Raw genomic sequence first — 24,124 nt, forward strand, 5'->3', positions numbered from 1 at the left:
AAAAATCTCATTAAAAACTGTGCTTGAGAGAGTTGCAGGAAGTGCTAGCTATTCAAATTTTACAAACATTGCACAGCTTTTAATGTCAGTATGACTACCAACCAGCTGAACATCAGGATGAATGGCAACCACGAAACTGTTGCCAAGAATAATGTTGACAACCTGGTAGCACAACATGCAGCTGAGCACAATATACACAATTTCAGGGGCTGCTTCACAACACAGCCCATCTGGATCCCTCCCTCAACCACCAGCTTCTCTGAACTAAGCAGATGGGAGTTATCTTTACAACACATCCTCCACTCCCCCAACCATCCTGGTCTCAATCACAGATACCCTTGTTTCCGCACTTTTCACCCTTCCCCCACTGCGTCACCCCCTCCCAGTTCACGTCCCCATATCAGTTTTAGTGAGTGCTGCTATCCATCGGCTCTTACTACAATGCATCACATGCCCAGCCAGTACACCTGACTTCCCATCCTTCCCACATTCCTAGCCATCAAACCAGCTGCCTCCCTCCAACCTGCTAGCCAGTAACTCCCAATCCCTCTTTCAGCCTCCCATCTCCCTCTCCCTCCAGCCACCCCACCCAACACAGGCCCATCACAACTAGTTCACCTGCCAAAATGCAGCAATGGTGTTGTTAGTCCAGCTGGCAGCCTGTAGGGGACAAAGGTGTGTGTGTGTGTGTGTGTGTGTGTGTGTGTGTGTGTGTGTGTGTTTTACTCTAGTTCCCCAAGGCTAGCATGTTTCCTTTCTGTGTGTGTGTATGGGGGGGGGGGGGGGGGGCTACTTTAGTTCCCAAACCTAGCATGTTTTCTTCCTTTTTGTGTGTGCCTACTGACAACTCAAAGCTTCTGCTTTTGGTGAGTAGTCTCCCTTAACCAAAAAATGTTAACAGCTTACATAAGTATGACCAATAACTCTACAAATACAGATATTCAGGGTCAATAGTTACTCACCGGAGTAATGAAAATTAAATATTTGCATAAAAACCAAAACAAGTCTAACCTCACACTGCCAGAAGGAAATCTCATAAAACAAAAAAGGGGGAATAACTGTAGCACAGCAGGCAATTCACAACTATACTGAAAATGTAAAATAAAGAACAATGGCCATGCAAAAATTGTGTCAGTCTCCTGACAAATTGTGCAGAAATATCGTCTAAAAATAAGAGTTTCTTATGTATAAAATTGGTTTTCATTAAATAAATGTATGTTTTTGCCTTCATCTGTCAGCAGTTCTGTGGCTGTTAGTTCACAGAATGTAAGAAAATGAATTAAATGGAAATCAATTATGCAGCTAATGGTTGGAGTTGCCTTCAAAGTTTGGCACCAAGGATGTTTTAGCAGTTCATTTATTTAGTGCCTGCTTATTTGGAAAGCCACTTTTCCCTGGCAGCAAAATGTTACACTACCTTTAAAATGTAATAGTCGACAGCAGACTGAGGGAAGTGGATAGGAAGTGTTGAAAATTCAACAAAGAGTGGACACTGCAGTATGTTTTTGCAGGTAGTAGTGATTATACTATGTGTTTAATCTGAAATGAAGATGTAGTTTCCAAAAAGTATAATTTCAAGGAAAACTTTAATATGAAACAGCCTGTGTATTGCAGAGAACTTTTAGAAAATGCAAGGATGCAAAAGTCTTGTCAAATAATGATTATGTTGGAGAAGCAACAAAATATTTTCACTAAAGACAGCAAAAATTACCAGAAAATGACAAAAGCTAGTTTTGTTGTGACATACAATGTTACAAAGGCAACAGGTTTTTTTCTTTTTTTTTTTTTTGGTGGTGGTGGGAGGGGGGGGGGGGGGGGCTTGTGTGGGCATGAAGTCTTCAACAACTACAACACTTTATATGGGCAAAATCCTTTGTCTAGACAACAAACAAATTTTTTAAAGTATCAGTTTATTTACATGAATAATGACATTCAGAATACAGGTCATAAAACAAAATGAGTTTGTACAGTTGATGCCCGAGTACAAGCAATGTGACTGATATTTTCTCAAAACGCACAGAAGTGCAGATCTTATTGATACTCCACAAACGATTTTTTTTGTCTATGGTGTTAATGACCACTTTTGTGTAATCCATAAAAAAGGGCAGTGCATTAATGCTTAACATCTCACTGTTATGAGGTCATTAGGGACAGAGTATGATCATACACTGGTGTACAAAATCAGCCAGTTCCTCTTCAAAGGAAATTTATCCTGAACAATTTACGGAAACCTAAAAGTGGGTGTATAGCAGCCCCCCCCCCCCCCCCCCCCTACACTGGGCCTCTTTGCTCAGTGTGAAGGACAGCAGGAACTGCTTGTGATGGAGTCACTGAAAGGCAGCATAACAGGAGAAACTTTATTTATAAATATTGAAGGGTGCATTGGGAAACAGAATCGTTGCTACACAAAGATTTCCAAATGTAACACCCAGGAATGTTGGCCTTCTGATGAAAATTGTTGATGAAACACGCCCAGGCCAGAAAGTCACATTTATTCACTGTATTATGTGCTAGGAAGCTCTGTGCAAGTATGCATTGTACAGAAACTGTGCTGCAGATATTGTAATAAAAATTGTGAAGATTATTAGAGCAAGAAAGCTGATGCACAACTAGTTTATCTCATTTTTGGAGAACAGTAAGGCTGACGTGTAAGGGTGACTTGTACCACATAAATGTATGGTGGCTCAGCTTCAGAGAAGTTTGTAAGCAAATGTAGGAATTGTGAAGGGAAATATTTCTATTTTTAGGAACGAATGGAAAGACAAATGTATTCTTTGAATTTTGGCAAGTGGATTTTGCTGTCTGAATTAGCTGAATTTCCTCATGTAATGCAAAAATATTCTTATACATGAATTACATTTCACCTTGGAAATGAATCTGGATCTATTTTGAAAATATCTGAAGCAAAGTAAATGCCCATTTTTCCACACCAAACTCAAATGACAGTTGGTGTTTATGATGCTTTAAAGTACAGCAAAAAAGCAAAGTTATCTGCAAGATGAGCTTTTGTGATGTGTCACAGAGTTCACAAAATTTAAAACTATCTTCAAACTGACTTACTTTAAATGCAAAATGTATGCCAGAAAGTCTACAAATTGAGCTGATTGCTTTACACTGCAATGGTCTGTTGAAAGAGTCCTTCAACCAAGAAAAATTGACTGATTTCTTTAATAGCCACATCAAAGTGCCATTATTTACATATACATTTACTCTCAATTTTGTTCCATGTTTGTTCTGAGTTCATTTGGCACAGCAGTTTGAAAGACTACTGACATGGTTAAATGCAGCAGGAGATGGTGAAGGGACTTCCATCATGCCTTCAATCTACATACCATCTGTCATCTCCTAAAAGAACTAACATTTTGAACTTTTTAAAGTAAAAAACACATTGTGAACCCCTTTCCTACAATCTAGCTGCCATACTTGATCAAGATCTTAGGCATGGCCTGGATTCCAGCCAGCCTCCTATTAGAATAAAAGAAAACCTGTTTCAGTTTATTTTTATCTCCGCTGAGGAAATTACAAATGATTAAACGTACAGGATCAAATAAAGAATTCTTTGATATGATATACATTTTACACTACATAATGTGTCACTTACTTCATCTGTTATCAGCCAAGGCAGTGTTGGCAGGCAACTGAGAACAGCCTGGGAAAATGTATTGTGAGGGACATCATGCTCAAGAAGCAGGACTTCATTTTCAGTATTCTTATCACCAATCTTGCCAAGTGCTCGGATGTAGTGCCCCTGTATTACAAAGAAAATAGTTAAATACAGCATTATTAATACCATAAATTAAATCCAAATGAAAAAAATGTACTTCTTACCTGTGGATATCGTGAAAAGTAAGGCCAAGAATCAATAGAAACAACTATTCTTTGGTCTTTTAGAGTTTTGTACTGCCTAGTTTCAATTCGGACCTTTGGAATTTTCCTATCTGATGGTATAAAAATATGATGTGTTGCCTGCAATGATAAAAATTTAATTTACAAACATTTTAATAGATCTGTCAAATTACAAAAGAGCTAAAACACACACACACACACACACACACACACACACACACACACACACAGAGAGAGAGAGAGAGAGAGAGAGAGAGAGAAATACTAGGAAATATCTCAAAGTGTTAACACCTGCTGTTTTGAGATATCATTATACAGTAAAAACTTTATGCATATGTTTCAGAGTTAACTTTAAATTTTAACATCTTTTTAGCCAACTAGCTGTACAATTTCAAGTTGGTATTTTTTGCGGGTTTGTTGCCTGACCCTAAAATAAATTTAACAAATCAGCAATTCACCTTACCACAATCTCCAGTTTCTAAGTCTTGTTCAACTGTTGGCAACTACAGTGGGACAGAATTTCATACCACACAAATACTTAATTTTTAGTTTTATTTAGTACTATTTATTGTTTATGGGCAGGGACAAGTTCCGATCAAATAGTTAAAGTGGGAGACAGACTGCATTACTGATCAAAGAGTGCTAGACCCCTGAAGATCTCCTTTGGCAACTGTTTTCAAACCAAAAAATTCATAGCATGAGTCTTTGTATGTGTAGTTGTAGTTGTGGTTGTGAGCTTCCATTTGAAGGCATTGCTGGAGCATGTATGCAATGCAATATGACTTCCATGTGGGTGTACAAGCACTGACATGTGGGCAAGAGATTAGTGTGGCATTTGTGCCTTTCTGATGTGCGTCCGGTAAATGCTGAAACATGAACTATGGTGATATTATTACCAAATGCATAAAAACAGGATCAATGTGCTGTTATTCTTTTCTTGGCAGCCAAAGGACAATAAACGATAGAGACATGTATTGGAGAACGAAGAGTGTGTATAGCGCAGCACTGCTGTCGAAAACCACCACTGTGAATGGTGCACCAAGTTTGATGCTGCTTCTTGGTAGCGCACGTCCCCATACTGCAAATGTCCTCATGTAAAAGTTATGCCAACGCATGTGGAAGACACTTTAGCAACTGCCCTGCAGTACCTATCTCTCCTGATGTGGTTATCATGCCTCCAGACCCTTAAAAAAAAAAGGCCCTGAAGGGTCGACTAACTCTGTTGGACAGGGATATGCACCAGGCAGTTACGGATTTCTTCTCACAGTAGAACATCATGTTTTACCAAATGGGTTTCTTCAACCTGATGAGTGTGTGGAATGACTGCCTCACAGCCTACAGTGATTTTAGCTGAGCGGCATACCAATTCCGGACTGTTTGGCCCTCGAGTGGGAACTTTTTGATTACCCTCATATTTTGATTTCAATCATGTGACAAAAAATGATTCATACTATTGATAGTGAACAAGCCAATGACAGATTTAAACTATCGATATATCGACAGTACTACTGGCTATTACCTAACTCTATTTTTTCTGACCAACTACTGTACATTAATGAAGTCCAACTATTGTACATTGTTGGACTTACTTGAGTTTAGTTGTTGTTTTGTTAATCAGATCAGTTCTTACTTGCAGCTGAATGTAACATAATGCTGCCATTTACTGTTTTTGTGTTTCTGTGTTATGTGGTGCAATAGTTTCTAATTTGGAATAAGTTTGTAACAAACTGACAATCCATAACAGTTTAATGTTAGGATGGAAATCATTATTTGGAGACTGGCAGAACTTTGGGGTTGCAATATTCCAATACTTCACAAGGCAGCAGAGCAGTAAACATCATTACAAATAACATTAACTTAAAATCAGTGCACAAAAATGCTCTTTGATTTGCCTGTGTTGCTCAAAAATTGCATTGCTCCACAAAAATGACGCCAAAATGGTGATGGTTGCATTTCTTATAAAAATTTGGTCAGAATTCCATCATTATTAGCCCAAATGGTAAAATATTGCCTAATCTGGCCACCTGGGCAGTATGAAAACCAGTTTTAATATGGAGCGATGGGGAGAGATTTGGGGAGAGCAGAAGGAGTATGTGACAACGCCACAGTCTATAGTAGTTCCTTTCTAAAATATTTTTAGTGGGTTGCTTGAATAATTCATGTGAGCCAACACTGCTCCCAGGATACATAAATGAATAAAAATGAAAAGACTGTGTGTGGTGGTGGAATGACGGCTGTGTAGTGCTGGAATGGGAGCAGGGAATGGGCTAGATGGGTGAGGACAGCAACTAATGAAGTGTGTAACAGGTGACAGCTAATAAAGTGCAGCTATTGTTAGTGGCTGATGAACATGAAGGTATTACAGTTGTTATGGAGATTTTATGGTAAATGTTCAGAGACGTACTTCACTGATTCAGATCAACCAAGTGAAATGTATAGATGGATAAGTGTTTAGATTGTGGAGGAATGACAACTGATGGTCTAGGCTCTGGTCTTATTGATAATTAGTTTGTGTGTTTTCTCTGGGAAAATACAGAGTGGGTTATTGTGTTTATTTGTTTTACCTATATGTCTGCTTTATATCTTTAAGCTGTCCAAACACACGTCAAAGCCAAAATCCTGTACCCCAATCACGCCTACTGCTGAAAGAGTGAGCTTTTCCCATGCTTTACAAAGTATCTGTTGAACATACACTGTGTGATCAAAAGGGTCTGGACAACCCCGAAAACATACATTTTTCATATTAGGTGCATTGTGCTGCCACCTATTGCCAGGTACTCCACATCAGTGACCTCACTAGTCATTAGACAATGTGAAAGAGCAGAATGGGGTGCTCTACGGAACTCATGGACTTCAAATGTGGTAAGGTGATTGGGTGTCACTTGGGTCATATGTCTGTATGCAAGATTTCCACACTCCTAAAAATCCCTAGGTCCACTGTTTCCGATGTGATAGTGAAGTGGAAACATGAGGAGACATGAACACCACAAGAGTGTACAGGCCGACCTCGTCTGTGGACTGAAAGAGACCGCTGACAGTTGAAGAGGGTTGTAACGTGTAATAGGCAGACATCTATCCAGACCATCACACAGGAATTCCAAACTGCATCAGGATCAACTGCAAGTACTATGACAGTTAGGTGGGAGGTGAGAAAACTTGGATTTCATAGACGAGCAGCTGCTCATAAGCCACACATAATGCTGGTAAATGCCAAATGATACCTCACTTGCTGTAAGCAGCGTAAACACTGGATGACTGAATTGTCAAAAAATGTATGGTGTGATGAATCACGGTACACAATGTGGTGATCCGATGGCAGGGTGTGGGTATGGTGAATGCCCGGTGAACATCATCTGCCAGTATGTGTAGTGCCAACACTACAATTTGAAGGCGGTGGTGTTATGGTGTGGTCTGTTTTTCATGATGGGGGCTTGAAACCCTTGTTGTTTTGTGTGACACTATCACAGCACAGGCCTACAGTGATGTTTTAAGCACCTTCTTGCTTCCCACTGTTGATGAGCAACTGCATCTTTCAACATGATTGAGCACCTGTTCATAATGCAAGGCCTGTGGCAGAGTGGTTACGTGACAATAACATCCCTGCAATGGACTGGCCTGCACAGAGTCCTGACCTGAATCCTATAGAACAGCTTTGGGATGTTTTGGAACACCGACTTCATGCCAGGCCTCACCAACCGACATAGATACCTCTCCCCAGTGTAGCATTCCATGAAGAATGGGCTGCCATTCCCCAAGAAACCATCCAGCACCTGACTGAATGTATGCCCGCGGGAGTGGAAGCTGTCATCAAGGTTAAGGGTGGGCCAACACCACACTGAATTCCAGCATTACTGATGGAGGGTGCCACAAACTTATAAGTCATTTTCAGCCAGGTGTCCAGATATTTTTGATCACATAGTGTAGGTATTGAAACAGGATTTCAAAGTTTTATGATTGTATTAAATCATCACATACAACACTTTTGAAACAGAATTCACTTACATCTTCTAAAGCGCAGACTTGTAGGATACCACAGTACTGCCTCCACTTTCTTTGTATTATTCCAACAACAACACCTGTTGGCTGAACATCCTTAGCTTGCTGCTGTGTTTCTAGAGCTTCTTCATTCAAATTACCTAAAAAGAAATAAAATGTTAACTTATTGTAATCTGTCTGCAAGGTAGTTATTCACTCAAATAGAGCACTCTGTCATGACTCTCTAAGCAAACAATGTGACATTTTATTGTACCAAACTGGTCGACAGTAGCATCTACAGTGTGAGTCAAAAATAAGGCCCTTGCTAAACATTATTCATCAAAATTATGGATTTTATATTAAATTGAACTTTTTTAGTTCATTGTGGCTCATGCCAATAATGCAGAATGGACTAACTGTGGAGCAGTACATTATTGTTGCAGTATGTAAGGCATTGCTGAAGCTTAGAACCTGGCAGAAGATGATCTTAAAACAGCGTTGCTGCACTCAACTGCGAGAATTGGAGGCAGCTACTACAGCCATTGAAAATTAATCAGGATGGAAACCTCTTGCAAGTCCTTACTACAGCAGTTAAGCAATAATAGTGAAGGAGTATTCTGGAGATATTTGAAACCAATATGCAAAATATAATCTACCAAGGTGCTTAGGAATATAATATCAATTAATCAACTAAATCCTTCCATTAACTGGTCTATATGATATGTGGATCATCAGGAGAAAGTGATTACATGAGCATAAGTTGTGAAACAGTGTTTTCTGAGCAGTGCACACAAGAGCAGGTGAGCAGAATAAGACATTAGTCACAGAGAGTAACATTGTTTCAGCATTCAAGTGCATGTAGCCACCCATTTTCAAAAAGTATAACTTCTCTGACAACTTAATATTATCAACAACTTGATACCTGGGGCAGATGAAAAATACAAGTCCTATATCACCTTATACGCATTAAGTCGTAAATGGAGAAACAGCTAAGGTAGTTGTAAAATGACGCCAGCAGATGTCTCTCTACCAAGTGTTACCCTTAATGTACTGAAAATTGTTAAAGGGACAACATGAGCAGATGGACAGTAATACATGATACTTAAAAAGATGACACTTTAATTTTGAGCTTGCCCCATGATAAGGTTAATTCTTCAGTTGGGAAGGCATACCATTAGCACAGATATATTACTTTACTTCAGAATACATATTTAACAGACATTAGCAAAAGGTGTTTGACCTCTGCGAAAAGCATTCCCCACTGTTGTTAGGGTATCTGAAAGACATTCTACAATTACTTTGTTCCAGGAAGATCCCTAAATTATTAAAAAAGTAAACATCAAAAACATTTGTAGTTTCATTCTCATACCTTCACCTTCATCATCATCCTCAAGAACAATATCACTGGAGCTTCTCCACTGATCTTGTGGTAAAATTTTAATAGCTACAATATCCCCATCAATGGCCCTGTTCAGATTAACACGCCCCTGTATGAGAACCTAAAATGGAAATGAACATTTTAAAATTTGATTATGAACATTTTTGTTGATTAATGGATTGTGAGTAAAATATTTAAAGTTTCTGCTACACTTTGAGGAATGGCACAGAACTTAATATCTACCAATAGCTGAAACAAGAAAACAAGTGTAACACTAACATATACAGAAAATAATAGAAGCAAATAGTGTGAAACCTTAACTTTGGGATTGTGCCTTTCTAGAGGGGGGGAGGGGGGGGGGGAGGACAGGCAACAGGACAAGAATAGAAGGAAAAAATTAACAATCTGAAACAAAAAACATGGATGGAAATAAACAATGCAATAATGTACGAATTTACTGAACAGGTGGCTGAATCTGAAAGAGAGTATGCTCACAAATATCAGAAAAGAAGGTGGTCACAAATATCAGAGAAGAAGGTGGGAGGGGGGCCATGCAGGGTGTGGGGGAAGGGGTCATGGGAGCAGAAAGAAAACATAGTGAAAAATAACAGAGGAAACAAAAGGAAAACAAACTAGCTATAATTAAGCACAAGTGAATAGTAATATGGTGAAATATTTCGAGATTCAAATAATCTATAACATGCCAAATACACTTTCATTATGCCGAATAAAACCAGGACAGATTATATCACAATATTTTAATTGATGCAGAACTCAACTTGGCTCACTGAAAATGAGCTTCAGACAAACTACACAAACCAAATAAAAATAGATGAAATCCACAATTTACAATACCAGTTAGTAGCAAAGGAAAATCAAAAAACAAAGAGCAACAACAGTAGCTGGTGAAAAAAAAAAATAGCACAACAATAGTTGGTGAAAAAAAATTAGCACAAGAGAGTTAAAAGTCAACATATAAACCAACAGAAGTAAGCTGAAGAAGAGTTCTGGTTACCAGTTGCTTGTATTAAAGCATCTTAGTCACTTCCTAAGAAATTTTAACAACTCCCCCCTTCCGATCCGAAGATGGCCAGATACCTATTGATATAAACAGTTTTTCTTAGGTTAAGATGCTGTAGTGTTGCAATTGACATTACTCACAATGTAAAATAAACATTGTCGCTCAGTATCAAGCTTAATAAATGAGAGAAATCACAAAAATAGTCACATGTACAAGTTATCTGAAGACGAATATGTTGAGAAAAAGCCTAGCAATGGTAAAATATGAGTGGCATCAAATAAATAATTCAGCACTTCTTTTCCTCTCAGTTTCAGTTGAAAAAATGCGGAATTTGTTGTGGGACACCACGGAATACTCCCGCTTCAGTCCCTACACTTTTATGAAACACCGATAGGTGGCAGCATTATACGTGGCCTTCAAAATGGCATCTCTAATGAAGATGCATTTCAAGCAGACTGCTGTCATTTAGTTTCTTTTGGTGAAAATCAGAGCATTGCAGATACACATAGGCACTTGTTGGATGTCTACGGAGACCTGGCAGTGAACAAAAGCTTGGTGAGGCATTGGGCGAGGCGTCTGTCATCATCGCAACAAAGTCACGTAAACCTGTCTGATCATCACGTGTCGGCCGGCCGCACACAGCTGTGACTCCTGCAGTGTTGCAACATACGAACACACTTGTTTAAGGTGATAGAAGGATTGCAATCAAATTCCTCGCAGCTCAACTGGATGTCTCTGTTGGCAGTGCTTGACACTCTCATCCGCCCATCGGGGTACTCAAAAGTGTGCGCCCTCTGGGTTCCTTGTCACCTAACAAAAGGCAACAAAGAGCAATAAAGGACCATGTGTGTGGAATTGCTTGTGCATTATGAGGCTGGGCATGACAATTTTTTGTTGAACATAGGCACAGGCAATGAAACATGGGTTCAACACTTTGAACCAGAAACAAAACAGCAATAATCGACTGGTGCCATGCAAGCTCTCCTCCAAAGAAAATGCTGAGAAACACACCCTCAGTCAGTAAAGTAATGGTGATGGACTTCTGGAACTCTGATGTCCTCCCTCACGGTGCAACGATCAACTCTAAAGTGTATTGTAGTACACACCAGAAACTGAAGAAATGACTTCAGCATCTTCACTGCCACAAAAATGCAAACAAACTTCTCCTTCTCCATTACGACACAACAACTCACACAGAGCTGCACACCCAAGAGGAGCCCACAAAAATTCACTGGACTGTTCTTCCTCAACCACCCTACAGCCCAGATCTTGCACCTTCCTTCCATCTATTTGGTCCAATGAAGGACGCACTCTGCGGGAAGCAATACGTAGATAATGGAGAGGTTTTTGATGCAGCAAGATGTTGGCTCTGACGCCGACCAGGAGAGTGATATCATGCGGGCATACATGCCCTCCCAATGAGGTAGTAAGGTGGTGAGGCCATCACATTGAATGGAGATTATGTTGAAAAATATGGTTTTCTAGCCACAAAAAACGAAATGAGTGAGGTGTATTGGAATCCCCAATTAAAACAAACCTGATTTCAGATTATACGGATTGCATTATTTACTGAATACCCTTGTAATGCCCAAATAAAAGAGGGTGTCTGCAGATTTCATTTCTGCTTCACTATCAACTGTTAATCAAAATAAATTTTCGAACAGTAGTTGCAAAAGAGTACACAACACAGAGGAGAAATGGGCACGAAAGGCCAACAAAGGAAATCAAATGACTGAAAAAGGAAGAGGAAAGGGCAGCAAAGATGAATGCTAAGATCCAAGAGAAAAAAAAAAAAAAAAAAAAAAAAAAACAATTTGCTGAAATGAGAAACGGTTGAAATAAAAAGATAGTTTCACAATTTGAAACGAAACTATGGCTAGAAAAAACAGTATTTGTGTAGCATATCATCTACACACACACATTTAATTCCATATCACAACAAATTGATTTTACAACAAATGTTTAGATGAATTGTTTTGACTTCCTTTGAAGATGGCCTTCGGTGTAGGTTGAAACTACTGAAACTGTAGTTTCTTTGTTCCCTGTGCTGCCTTTGGTACAGCAGACTACAAAATGCTGCTACATAAAATTGGCACACTAGAAATAAGGAGTGTAGAAAAAAAATGACTTCATTTATATCTGAAAAAGATTATGCAATGGGTGGAGAACTCTCAAACAAAATCCAATACCACCATAACACACCTTTACAACCCAGAATACATCTCTACTGCAAACCCTCAAGGAGGTGTGATGAGCTCAATACTCTTCTTGATATATAAAAATTATTAATGCCAGTGTCAAACTTAGCATTGTTTTGTGATGACAGTAACATTTGAATTCGCGATAAGCCACCAACTGCACAAAGGGACAAGGCTGAAGAAACACTCATGCATCTGGCAGGTGTACAAGTACAAAATGTGGATTTCAGACAACAGATGTCACATCAGTGCAGTTTGTGCTATAAAGATTTGACACCGCACAATTTTGTTGTGCCATCAACAAGTGACAGATGTGCACCAATGATAAATTGGATAAGTGCTTGCTTAGTGTTGTGTTGTATTCAATATGTCGAAATTTATACTGAACAAGAGCATTCATGGACAGCATTAATTTTTTGTTTTCATTTGAAGAAAACTGTTGCTCGATCATACTGATTTCTTTGAGAAGCTTGTGGTGACCATGCTTCATCACAAGATATGTTTGAACGATGGTTTCAGCATTTCAAAAATGGTGACTTCGAGGTTGCAAGCCAGGAATGTGGGAAACCACCAAAAAAATATGAAGATGTGGAATTTGAAGCTCTGTTGAACGAAGATGATTTGCAAACACAAAAACAAGTCGCAGAGCAATTGGGTATTAGTTAACAATCTGTTTCCAGTAGACTACAAGAGTGGGGAAAGATTCAGAAAACTGGTAGATGGGTACCACACAAGTTGAATAACAGGCAAATGGAAAAGTGCGAAAAAACATGTGATATTTTACTCACTCAGTATGAAAGGAAGTCATTTTTACATCAAATAGTTACAGAGGATGAAAAGTGGATTTACCTTGAGAGTCCCAAGTGCAAAAAATCATAGGTACACCCGGGCACACCATCCACATTGACTGCAAGACCAAATCACTTTGGCAAAAAGTCAATGCTCTGTGTTTGATTGGATCAGAGGGGCATGGTCTATTACAAGCAGTTAAACCCTGTGTAAATGGTTAATACTAATGTTAACAACAACACCGCTTGAAAAAAGGCCACAATACCAAAAGAGGCAAGACAGTCATTTTTCTTCATGACAATGCTCCTTCACATATAGAAAAACTGATTCACGACACATTGGAAGGACTCGACTAGGAACTTCTACCCCATGCTGCCTACTCACCAGATTTGGCTCCTTCCGATTACTACTTTTTTGTATTGATGCATCATGCACTTGCTGAGCAATGCTTTAGCTGTTATGAAGTTGTAAAAAAAAAAAAAAAAAAGGCTCGATGAATGGTTCACAGCAAAAGGGGAAAACTGTTACTGGTGTGGTATTTACAAATTGCCTGAAAGATGGGAAAAATGTTTAACAAACGATGGAGCATACTTTTGGCAAAGCACTATTTATCATTATTCTGAATTTAACATGTTTTTTTGGACAACAAATCAGCATTTCATACTTGTACACCAGATATGCAAGTAGATACCAGACAGCAAATTAACCCAACAGGGAAAGAAAAACCATCCACAGTATTTTTTAAAAAAAGCATCTACCAACAGTATTAATTTCCAAGAAAGCAGAATATCCAACAGTAACACTCCAAAAGTGAAAGATGAGCTCAGAGAATTTGTATCAAAAACACAGAATTTATATCAAGAACAAAATTTCTAGGGTGCATGTCAACTCACAGCTAAAGTGGACTCAGCATATTAGTGTCCTCAGGAAGCGACCAGCTTCAGCACGCTGGGCACTTTTAATAATAAATTCAGTGTGTACAACCTCATGTACCAGAACATCATCTTTTGTACCTGTCCATTCTGAAATTAATTATGACATATCCTACAGGGAACAAATGAGTACACAAACACTCTTTAGGCTAAAAAGGGGGTGTAGGAGTTATAACAAAAAGTAGCAAGAGAACTCACTGCATTGGGTTGTTTAAATGTGGGGGAAATTTGACTGTTTCCTGTGAATACTATGCGCGCAAACAAAGTTGACACTGGGCGCGGTGGCTGATGGGAACAACCATAAAGGCATTTCCCATTTACAGTCGCTTCCATCAACCAGTGCACCGAGTGTCAACTTTGTCTGCATGAATAATACATTCTGCAGACAGTGATCCATGTAAAGAAAGTCATCAACCAGTACACAACAAACAGGTCTCTACATGAACATGGAACCATATCCAGCTATCTCCCACGTCTCAGTATGAAAAACAAAACAATAACCAAAAATAGTATGAGATATAATGGAATTAAATCATACAACAATCTTCCACAAGTGATCAAAAGACAAAAGAGAGCTGATCAAAGACGAAAGTGAAATGTACGCCTTCAGGAACATCCTAAAAAATTACCTGTTTTCACATTATCAAGGATTACCTTAAATGTAAACTATTCTGCCAATTATTACTTAACTGATATGATTAAGAGATGTTTTACAATACATTCACAAGAATAGTGAAATACTCTGTACAAATATATGATATAGTAAAGTAAATAATGTATGTATTTATTAATGTGCCTGTGCTTATCTAACTTTATGTATTTATGTGTCTGTATTATGAACATTTACCCATACAATTTATACTGTCACAGATAGATAAATAAATAAATAAATAAATTTCAGTAATGGTAGCAGCTCCTTCCACACACACATGCAACAAGTTAGTATCATGAGGAGCAATATGGACTGCGATTTCATGACACAGCAAACCACATTTACCTAATATGGTCATATGCTCTCATTAAAACTCCGTAACAATATCATACTTCACATTCCTGCTTTGATAGGACACACTGACATGCAGACAACATGTCCAGATAATGAAACACAATGCAAATTTCTTCTCTGCAGTCTTCAAATATATAACTAATAGAAGCATTTTGTTTTGTTACTCTGTAAGTAAATCAACATTTATATGTTTCTTTCAGAGTTTCAAAATGCACATTACTTTTGCTGAGTTTACTCTGGGAAACTGTGGTACATTCAAAAGCAAGTTTGCAGTTTGCTAAGTAACTACACTAGTAACAGTTTTTATGTGTTTCCAACATCGTATTACACAACCTTCTACAGTACAATAATAATTTCTGACCCAAGCTGTCGGAATTGGCAGTCACATGTGTGTGAGGAGTGGTTGCTTGTGTGTATGAATGGTATTTGTTCCTTTGTTTCTCTTTTGCTGATGAAGGCCAAAAACTTTGTGTAAGTGTCTTTTAATTGTGCCTGCTAGCAACATTACATGTCTCCTTTATGATGAATAGCAATCAATCTCTTCCTATATTGTTAATTTTAAAAAGAGACATAGAGAATTATGAAAGTATAATTACATTATTTCTTAATTTTAATACTTAGTTTCTATTACAAGTTGTACAGAAAGACTTAATTTCTGAGAAAAACTCTGTGTTGCATAACGTGACAAAAAGTCACATATTGATCAGGTCTATTATCTAAAGCATTTGTAAAACACAGGCTTTTGGTATAAAAGAGTCACAATATGAAAGAACAGTCAATCAATATGATTTATTTTCTGTGTTTCCATTACTGTTAAATTTCAATTTCAATTCACTGATACAGTGTTGCTTGTATGCAAAGTAAAAACAGAAAAATTATAGCAGCTTACATGGTAATACACAAAAACTTAGGAAAGTTAAGGTAAGATGCATTACAACACTCTTGGCTATGAATGAGCTTAGTAGATATACTCTAATCGTAATGTAAATCTAATTGCAACTTAACACTAAAAATAAAGTAAAAAGTAAGCATGCACACACACACGTGTGCACACACACACACACACACACACACACACACACACACACACACACAATTACACTTAGTATCTTACCGACTTTTCGTAGCTTTCTACATTTACACTTCCTTCCAAACAGTTTTCACGAGATGCATAAAAAGTACCCGAATGATACTTTCCAGCTTTAATCCCTCTTTGAATTTCAGCCAAACATAGATGTTTTGGAAACAGTGCCTTTCCTTTATCATCAAAAGACCGCATTTGATCCAAGCTCACCATCTTGTCTTGGAGCTCAGGGCAATCAACCAGACTACCGACATATTGTCTGACTGGGAAAAGAAGTTCATATACAAACATTTGTATTATTGTAGTAATAGAACAAAGTAACTTAAAAATACAGCAATTGAACAAACTGAAAGTAGCAACAAGAATGCTGCATTTTGAGGTGATATTGAAAATATTATAGCACAGGGGCAGTGTGACCGAGGGCTGACATAAAATACTGTGTGGTGTTATGTGAAGTTGTGTGCACGGTCCACACGCTCAGTTTGACAGAGAATGAATGTGTAACTGTTGCACCAAGTTCCATGATTGAGAAGGTTTTGTCCATCATGACTACAGTCCTCTGGGCCACTTCGTTCACAGCCTAAATGCACTTCACATGTTGAGTAGTGCAATACAATGCAGACACAATGAACACATAGGTATCAATGCTGGAACATAATTTATTGAATATATGTCGTTATGTTTCCAGCTAGCAAATGCAACCTGCCAGAATGGATGCTCTCCATTCTGTAGACACAACATTGTCCTCATTAGCTCTAGGATAAATCACAGACATCAGAGCAGGTAAGTTTACAGGATATTATACAATTTAATCATATGTCACTGTGTCATCCAATTTTTGACAGTTTTCATTTTCTCCACTACAATCATTTACTTTACTTAGTCCAATATTTCATCAATTAACACACTAAATTAACAAGACAGACTTTTAGCATGTTGCATTATATTTTGTATCTTTTTCATTCTTCAATCACTTATATCACTTAAGTGTAAAATTATTGATTTTTCAAGCCATACATTCCTGTTATTTAAAATAACAAAAACCTCAGCAGTCAGTCTGGATGAAGTAGCCCACCATAATATACCTGCCATCAGTCCTAAGGTATAAGACTGTAACAAATAAGGCAGTTACTCTACAAATTCCAGCAAAGATACACTGATCAGCCAAAACATTATGACCACAAACCTACTATTGATACACACTCATCCAGTTGATAGCAGCATCACCTGGCAAGGAGTGACTGCTAGTCAGACACATGCACAGTGCATGTAGTATCAGTGAGCATACTGTCCGCGTGTGGACTGGGGAAGGTGTGCAATCTATCTGAGTTTGACCACGGGCAGATTCTGATGGCCCAGAGGCTCGGCATGAGCATATGGGAAACTGCACGACTTGTCGAATGTTCAAGTAGTGCTGTGGTGAGTGCCTCTAACGTGTGGTGAAAATATATCTAGATGTCGTGGTGTTGGGTGGCCACCCTTCACTATAGATGTTGGACATCATAGGCTGAGTAGACTGGTTAACAGGACAGGTGGCGAACTGTGGTGGAACTAACATCAGACTTTAATGCTGAGCAGAGTACAAGTGTGTCTGAAGACACAGGGAACCAAACACTCCTAACGATGAACCCCCGCAGTCAATGAACCATGCATGTGCTAATGTTAACACCATGACATCGGCAACTACTACTGAAATAGACATGTGACCATTGCCACTGGACATTGGTGCAGTAGCACAGCATTTCATGGTCTGACGAATCCCAATTCCTTCTTCATCATGCTGAGGGAGGGTGTGAATCCATCATCTTCCAAGGGAAGAGCCCTTTGACGACTGTACTGTGGGATGATTACAAGGTGGTGGTGGCTCCATTATGCTCTAGGGAACATCCCCGTGGGCATCCATGGGTCCAGTGGAGCTCGTGCAAGGCACCATGATGGTCAACAAGTATCATACACTGGTTGCAGACCACGTACACCCCTTCATGACAATCATGTTTCCAGCGGCAGTGGTATTTTTCAACATGATAATACACCATGTCACCAGGCCAGGAGTGTGATGGAGTAGCTCAAGGAAAACAAGTGGTGAGCTCTAATTAATGTGCTGGTCCCCCAATTTGCCAGATCTAATCCTGATCGAACGCATCTGGGATGTGATTGAACAACGCATCAGAGCTCATCACCTCCCCCTCCGGAATTTATGGGAATTAGGTGACTTGTGTGTGCAGATATGGTACCAACTGTCCCCAGCGAACTGCCAAGGCCTCACTGCTTCCATGCCAAGACTCATTGCCACTGTTATCCATGCCACAGGTGGACATACCGGCCACTAGGTAAGTGGTCATAATGATCTGGCTAATCAGTATATGTATTACTTTTGGGAATGGAGCTGCTTCTTTCACTGTCATTTTGGCTGGGACATTAAAGTAATTTTCCAAGAGATTTTCACATGGTCTAGATGCATATTAGTTATAGAAGTTGGTGTTTTGCACAAATGTTGTTCCATTGAGCACCCATACTGTTGTGATAATTTCTGTATCCCAGAAAATAGTTGCCTGTTGGGCTTTTGGTTGATTTGATAGCTGATGTCTTTTAGAATCATGTTTTTCTGTGAATGAATTAAAAAGGGTAAGCTCTAGGTTTTATTCTGACAAACACCATCATCATACTTAATTAAATCATAAGACAGATGTAATTTTACCATCAAATCCCAGCGGTATATTTCTGTGACTGTGATTTTCCTCTCAAATAATCTGTGGGATGGCTATGGAGATATGGTGTCTATCCATCGTAAATGTTTAGGCCAATAATGACAGACACACTGGTAATGTTCAGTATACTGGTCTCAGATTGTGTGCATTGCTTGTCTGATACAGGTCATACCATAACAACTCCATATTGTTGATGCCTGCCTTTCAAAGATCATTTTTGAACCTGTTGTTGTTGTTGTGGTCTTCAGTCCTGAGACTGGTTTGATGCAGCTCTCCATGCTATTCTATCCTGTGCAAGCTTTTTCATCTCCCAGTACCTACTGCAACCTACATCCTTCTGAATCTGCTTAGTGTATTCATCTCTTGGTCTCCCTCTACGATTTTTACCCTCCACGCTGCCCTCCAATACTAAATTGGTGATCCCTTGATGCCTTAGAACATGTCCTACCAATCGATCCCTTATTCTGGTCAAGTTGTGCCACAAACTTCTCTCCTCCCCAATCCTATTCAATACTTCCTCATTAGTTATGTGATCTACCCATCTAATCTTCAGCATTCTTCTGTAGCACCACATTTTGAAAGCTTCTATTCTCTTCTTGTCCAAACCATTTATCGTCCATGTTTCACTTCCATACATGGCTACACTCCATACAAATACTTTCAGAAATGACTTCCTGACACTTAAATCTATACTCGATGTTAACAAATTTCTCTTCTTCAGAAACGCTTTCCTTGCCATTGCCAGCCTACATTCTATATCCTCTCTACTTCGACCATCATTAGTTATTTTGCTCCCCAAATAGCAAAACTCCTTTACTACTTTAAGTGCCTCATTTCCTAATCTAATTCCCTCAGCATCACCCGACTTAATTAGACTACATTCCATTATCCTTGTTTTGCTTTTGTTGATGTTCATCTTATATCCTCCTTTCAAGACACTGTCCATTCCATTCAACTGCTCTTCCAAGTCCTTTGCTGTCTCTGACAGAATTACAATGCCATCGGCGAACCTCAATGTTTTTATTTCTTCTCCATGAATTTTAATACCTACTCCGAATTTTTCTTTTGTTTCCTTTACTGCTTGCTCAATATACAGATTGAACAACATCGGGGAGAGGCTACAACCCTGTCTTACTCCCTTCCCAACCACTGCTTCCCTTTCATGTCCCTCGACTCTTATAACTGCCATCTGGTTTCTGTACAAATTGTACATAGCCTTTCGCTCCCTGTATTTTACACCTGCCACCTTTAGAATTTGAAAGAGAGTATTCCAGTCAACATTGTCAAAAGCTTTCTCTAAGCCTACAAATGCTAGAAACGTAGGTTTGCCTTTCCTTAATCTTTCTTCTAAGATAAGTCGTAAGTTCAGTATTGCCTCACGTGTTCCAGTGTTTCTACGGAATCCAAACTGATCTTCCCCGAGGTCGGCTTCTACTAGTTTTTCCATTCGTCTGTAAAGAATTCGTGTTAGTATTTTACAGCTGTGACTTATTAAACTGATAGTTCGGTAATTTTCACATCTGTCAACACTTGCTTTCTTTGGGATTGGAATTATTATATTCTTCTTGAAGTCTGAGGGTATTTCGCCCGTTTCATACATCTTGCTCACCAGATGGTAGAGTTTTGTGAGGACCGGCTCTCCCAGGGCCGTCAGTAGTTCCAATGGAATGTTGTCTACTCCGGGGGCCTTGTTTCGACTCAGGTCTTTCAGTGCTCTGTCAAACTCTTCACGCAGTATCGTATCTCCCATTTCATCTTCATCTACATCCTCTTCCATTTCCATAATATTGTCCCCAAGTACATCGCCCTTGTATAGACCCTCTATATACTCCTTCCACCTATCTGCTTTCCCTTCTTTGCTTAGAACTGGGTTTCCATCTGAGCTCTTGATATTCATACAAGTGGTTCTCTTCTCTCCAAAGGTCTCTTTAATTTTCCTGTAGGCAGTATCTATCTTACCCCTAGTGAGACAAGCCTCTACATCCTTACATTTGTCCTCTAGCCATCCCTGCTTAGCCATTTTGCACTTCCTGTCGATCTCATTTTTGAGACGTTTGTATTCCTTTTTGCCTGCTTCATTTACTGCATTTTTATATTTTCTCCTTTCATCAATTAAATTCAATATTTCTTCTGTTACCCAAGGATTTCTACTAGCCCTCGTCTTTTTACCTACTTGATCCTCTGCTGCCTTCGCTACTTCATCCCTCAAAGCTACCCATTCTTCTTCTACTGTATTTCTTTCCCCCATTCCTGTCAATTGTTCCCTTATGCTCTCCCGGAAACTCTGTACAACCTCTGGTTCTTTCAGTTTATTCAGGTCCCATCTCCTTAAATTCCCACCTTTTTGCAGTTTCTTCAGTTTTAATCTACAGGTCATAACCAATAGATTGTGGTCAGAGTCCACATCTGCCACTGGAAATGTCTTACAATTTAAAACCTGGTTCCTAAATCTCTGTCTTACCATTATATAATCTATCTGATACCTTTTAGTATCTCCAGGGTTCTTCCATGTATACAACCTTCTTTCATGATTCTTAAACCAAGTGTTAGCTATGATTATGTTGTGCTCTGTGCAAAATTCTACCAGGCGGCTTCCTCTTTCATTTCTTAGCCCCAATCCATATTCACCTACTATGTTTCCTTCTCTCCCTTTTCCTACACTCGAATTCCAGTCACGCATGACTATTAAATTTTCGTCTCCCTTCAGAATCTGAATAATTTCTTTTATTTCATCATACATTTCTTCAATTTCTTCATCATTGAACCTAGAGAGCAATAATTTTTGGTGTAATATGGAAGATTATTCTTAAGTGGCATTTCTTGAGGAGTCAGTCAAATTTTAATAAAATATTCCTAACATACGTAGGAAAACATGTATATTTGAAACTCTCCTGCTGTTTTTCTTGAATGTATATTTTGAATATAAGTTACTTTTTAGTGAGCTCCGAATCTGATGCTTGGAGTTTCCACTCTCCTTCAAACCTGCCTGAATAAGTTTTGGCTGATCTTGAATGCTATTTTTGTTTGCAGTAGTGTGCACCCAAAGCACTAATGTTCTGTGAATGAAAAGTAGTTGGAGATAAGCTTATGTTGGCATGAAGAAGTAATACCTCAGTCAGAAAATGACATGTTCTCAGCCAAAAAAATCAGTGGAGGAAGCAATAACAAATGGCATCATTCTGAAAACATATTAGATATTCAGGTATGTTGTACAAACTCAAAACAAAGACATTTACAAGAAGTTGTCATAAAGTTTTAATTATCATCTCAAAAAATAAAAGTTATGTAATTAAATTTATTAAATTTACTGTTTGCTGGTACATAGTGAAATCCCCATCCCTTACTACCGTAGCATGCCACTAGAGTAGCCAGAACAAAGTGCTGCTGTGAACTGATAAGGTGAAGTATCATGCAGTAGTTCGTTTTCTGCGGCTACAATCCACGCTGAGTTGATATAGTGTAAAATGCACCATCACATCACATTAGTGTTGTCAGCAAATGCTGAATGATACAGAATGAAATGGCAGACCATCTTTCTGTGAAGAACAGGTAATCGCAAGAAAAATAGAAGAGCTAGTGATCAAAGACTGGCATATGACAACTAAGATTACAGTGGACCAAGTGAAATTCAGTCATGGATCAGTTTTCAAAACCTTGCGCAATATTGTCAACATACGAAAGGTTTCTGCCCACGTGGTTCTGCAAACGCTCATACTTATTCAAAAAACCTGCTGAACCGAAGAAACAACATAAATGCTGCAGATGTTTCACTATGGGTCCCAAATATTTGAGCAATGTTCTAGAATGGGTAACATGAGGGATTTGTAAGCATTCTCCTTTGTAGACTAAGTACACTTTTCCAGTATTCTACCAATAAACCAAAGTATGTATTTATTTGAATTTTAGCAAAGTCTGTCAGTTGCTTTACCTGTAACTGAGCAAGCCTATACCATCATTTCATTTCATGTGCTGACAGAGTATTACACCCAGGTATTTGTATGAGTTGGTCAATTCCAACTGTGACTCATTGATATTATAGTCCTACGATAGCATATTTTTTGGTTGGTGAAGTGCACAATTTTACATTTCTGAACAGTTAAACCAAGATACAGCAATCTTTGCACTACTCTGAAAACTTATCAAGAACTGACTGAATATTTAAGCAGCTTCTTTCAGACTCTACTTCATTATAGATAACTGCATCATCTGGAAAAAGTCTGAGGTTACTATTAATATTGTCTGCAGGGTCATTAACACACAACATAAACAGCAAGGGTCCCAACACACATTCCTGGGGCACATCTGAAGTTACTTCTACAACTGACAAGACTCTCTATTCAAGATAACATGCTATGTCCTCCCTATCAAAAAGTCCTCAGGCCAGTCACAAATTTCACTTGATAACTCACATGACTGAACTTTTGACAATTAGTGTAAGTGTGGTGCTGAGTCAAATGCTTTTTGGAATTCAAGAAATACTGCATCTACCTGACTGTCTTGATCCAAAATTTTCAGTACGTTTTGTGCGAAAAGTGCAAGTTGGCTTTCACGTGACTGATGTTTTTGGAATCTATGCTTGCTGGCATTAAGGAGGCTATTATGTTCAAGATACCTAATTATGTTTGAACTCAAATATATGTGCTAAGGTTTTACAACAAACTGGTGTCAAAGATATTGGACAGTAATTTTGGGGATCACTTCTCCTGCCATTCTTGTAGACGAGTGTTACCTGTGCTTTCTGTGTGTGGTTTTTTGTTCAAGAGATCTACGACAGATTATATTTAGATAATGGGCTAACACAGCTATAAATTCAATATAGAATCTGGTAGGGATTTCATCAGCACCTGAAGCATTGTTAAATTTTAATGATTTCAGCTGTTTCTCAACACCACTGACAGTAAAACTGATTTCACTCATCTTTCCAGTGGTACTAGGATTAAACTGGGGCAGTTCTGTGTTTTCCTTTGCAAAGGAACATTTGAAAACAGAGTCAAGAATTACAGTTTTTGTTTTGCTACCCTCAATTTCAGTTACTGTTTCATTCAATAGTGTTAGGGCATTAACTTTGGTGCCACCAACAACCATTACATATGACCAGAATTTCTTTGGGATTTGTGAAAGACCATTTGACAATATTCTGCTACAGTAGTCACTGAAAGCTTTGCGCATCGCTCTCTTGACAGCCAA

At 38.7% G+C, this 24,124-nt stretch overlaps 1 protein-coding gene across 1 annotated transcript in view; it reads right to left on the reverse strand.

Annotated features, from left to right (window-relative positions):
• Nucleotides 1-24,124, reverse strand: part of LOC126479936 (exosome complex exonuclease RRP44) — a 148,386-nt gene that overhangs the window by 80,643 nt on the left and 43,619 nt on the right. Inside the window, exons 5-9 of the mRNA XM_050103826.1 lie at nucleotides 16,260-16,492; nucleotides 9,191-9,320; nucleotides 7,849-7,982; nucleotides 3,829-3,966; nucleotides 3,602-3,748 (exon numbers count right to left, since the gene is read on the reverse strand). Coding sequence (XP_049959783.1) covers nucleotides 3,602-3,748; nucleotides 3,829-3,966; nucleotides 7,849-7,982; nucleotides 9,191-9,320; nucleotides 16,260-16,492 — 782 coding nt within the window. The remainder of the gene's footprint in view (nucleotides 1-3,601; nucleotides 3,749-3,828; nucleotides 3,967-7,848; nucleotides 7,983-9,190; nucleotides 9,321-16,259; nucleotides 16,493-24,124) is intronic.

The sequence above is a fragment of the Schistocerca serialis genome, chromosome 1, assembly GCF_023864345.2.
Source record: "Schistocerca serialis cubense isolate TAMUIC-IGC-003099 chromosome 1, iqSchSeri2.2, whole genome shotgun sequence".
NCBI classification, from domain to species: Eukaryota; Metazoa; Arthropoda; class Insecta; order Orthoptera; family Acrididae; genus Schistocerca; species Schistocerca serialis.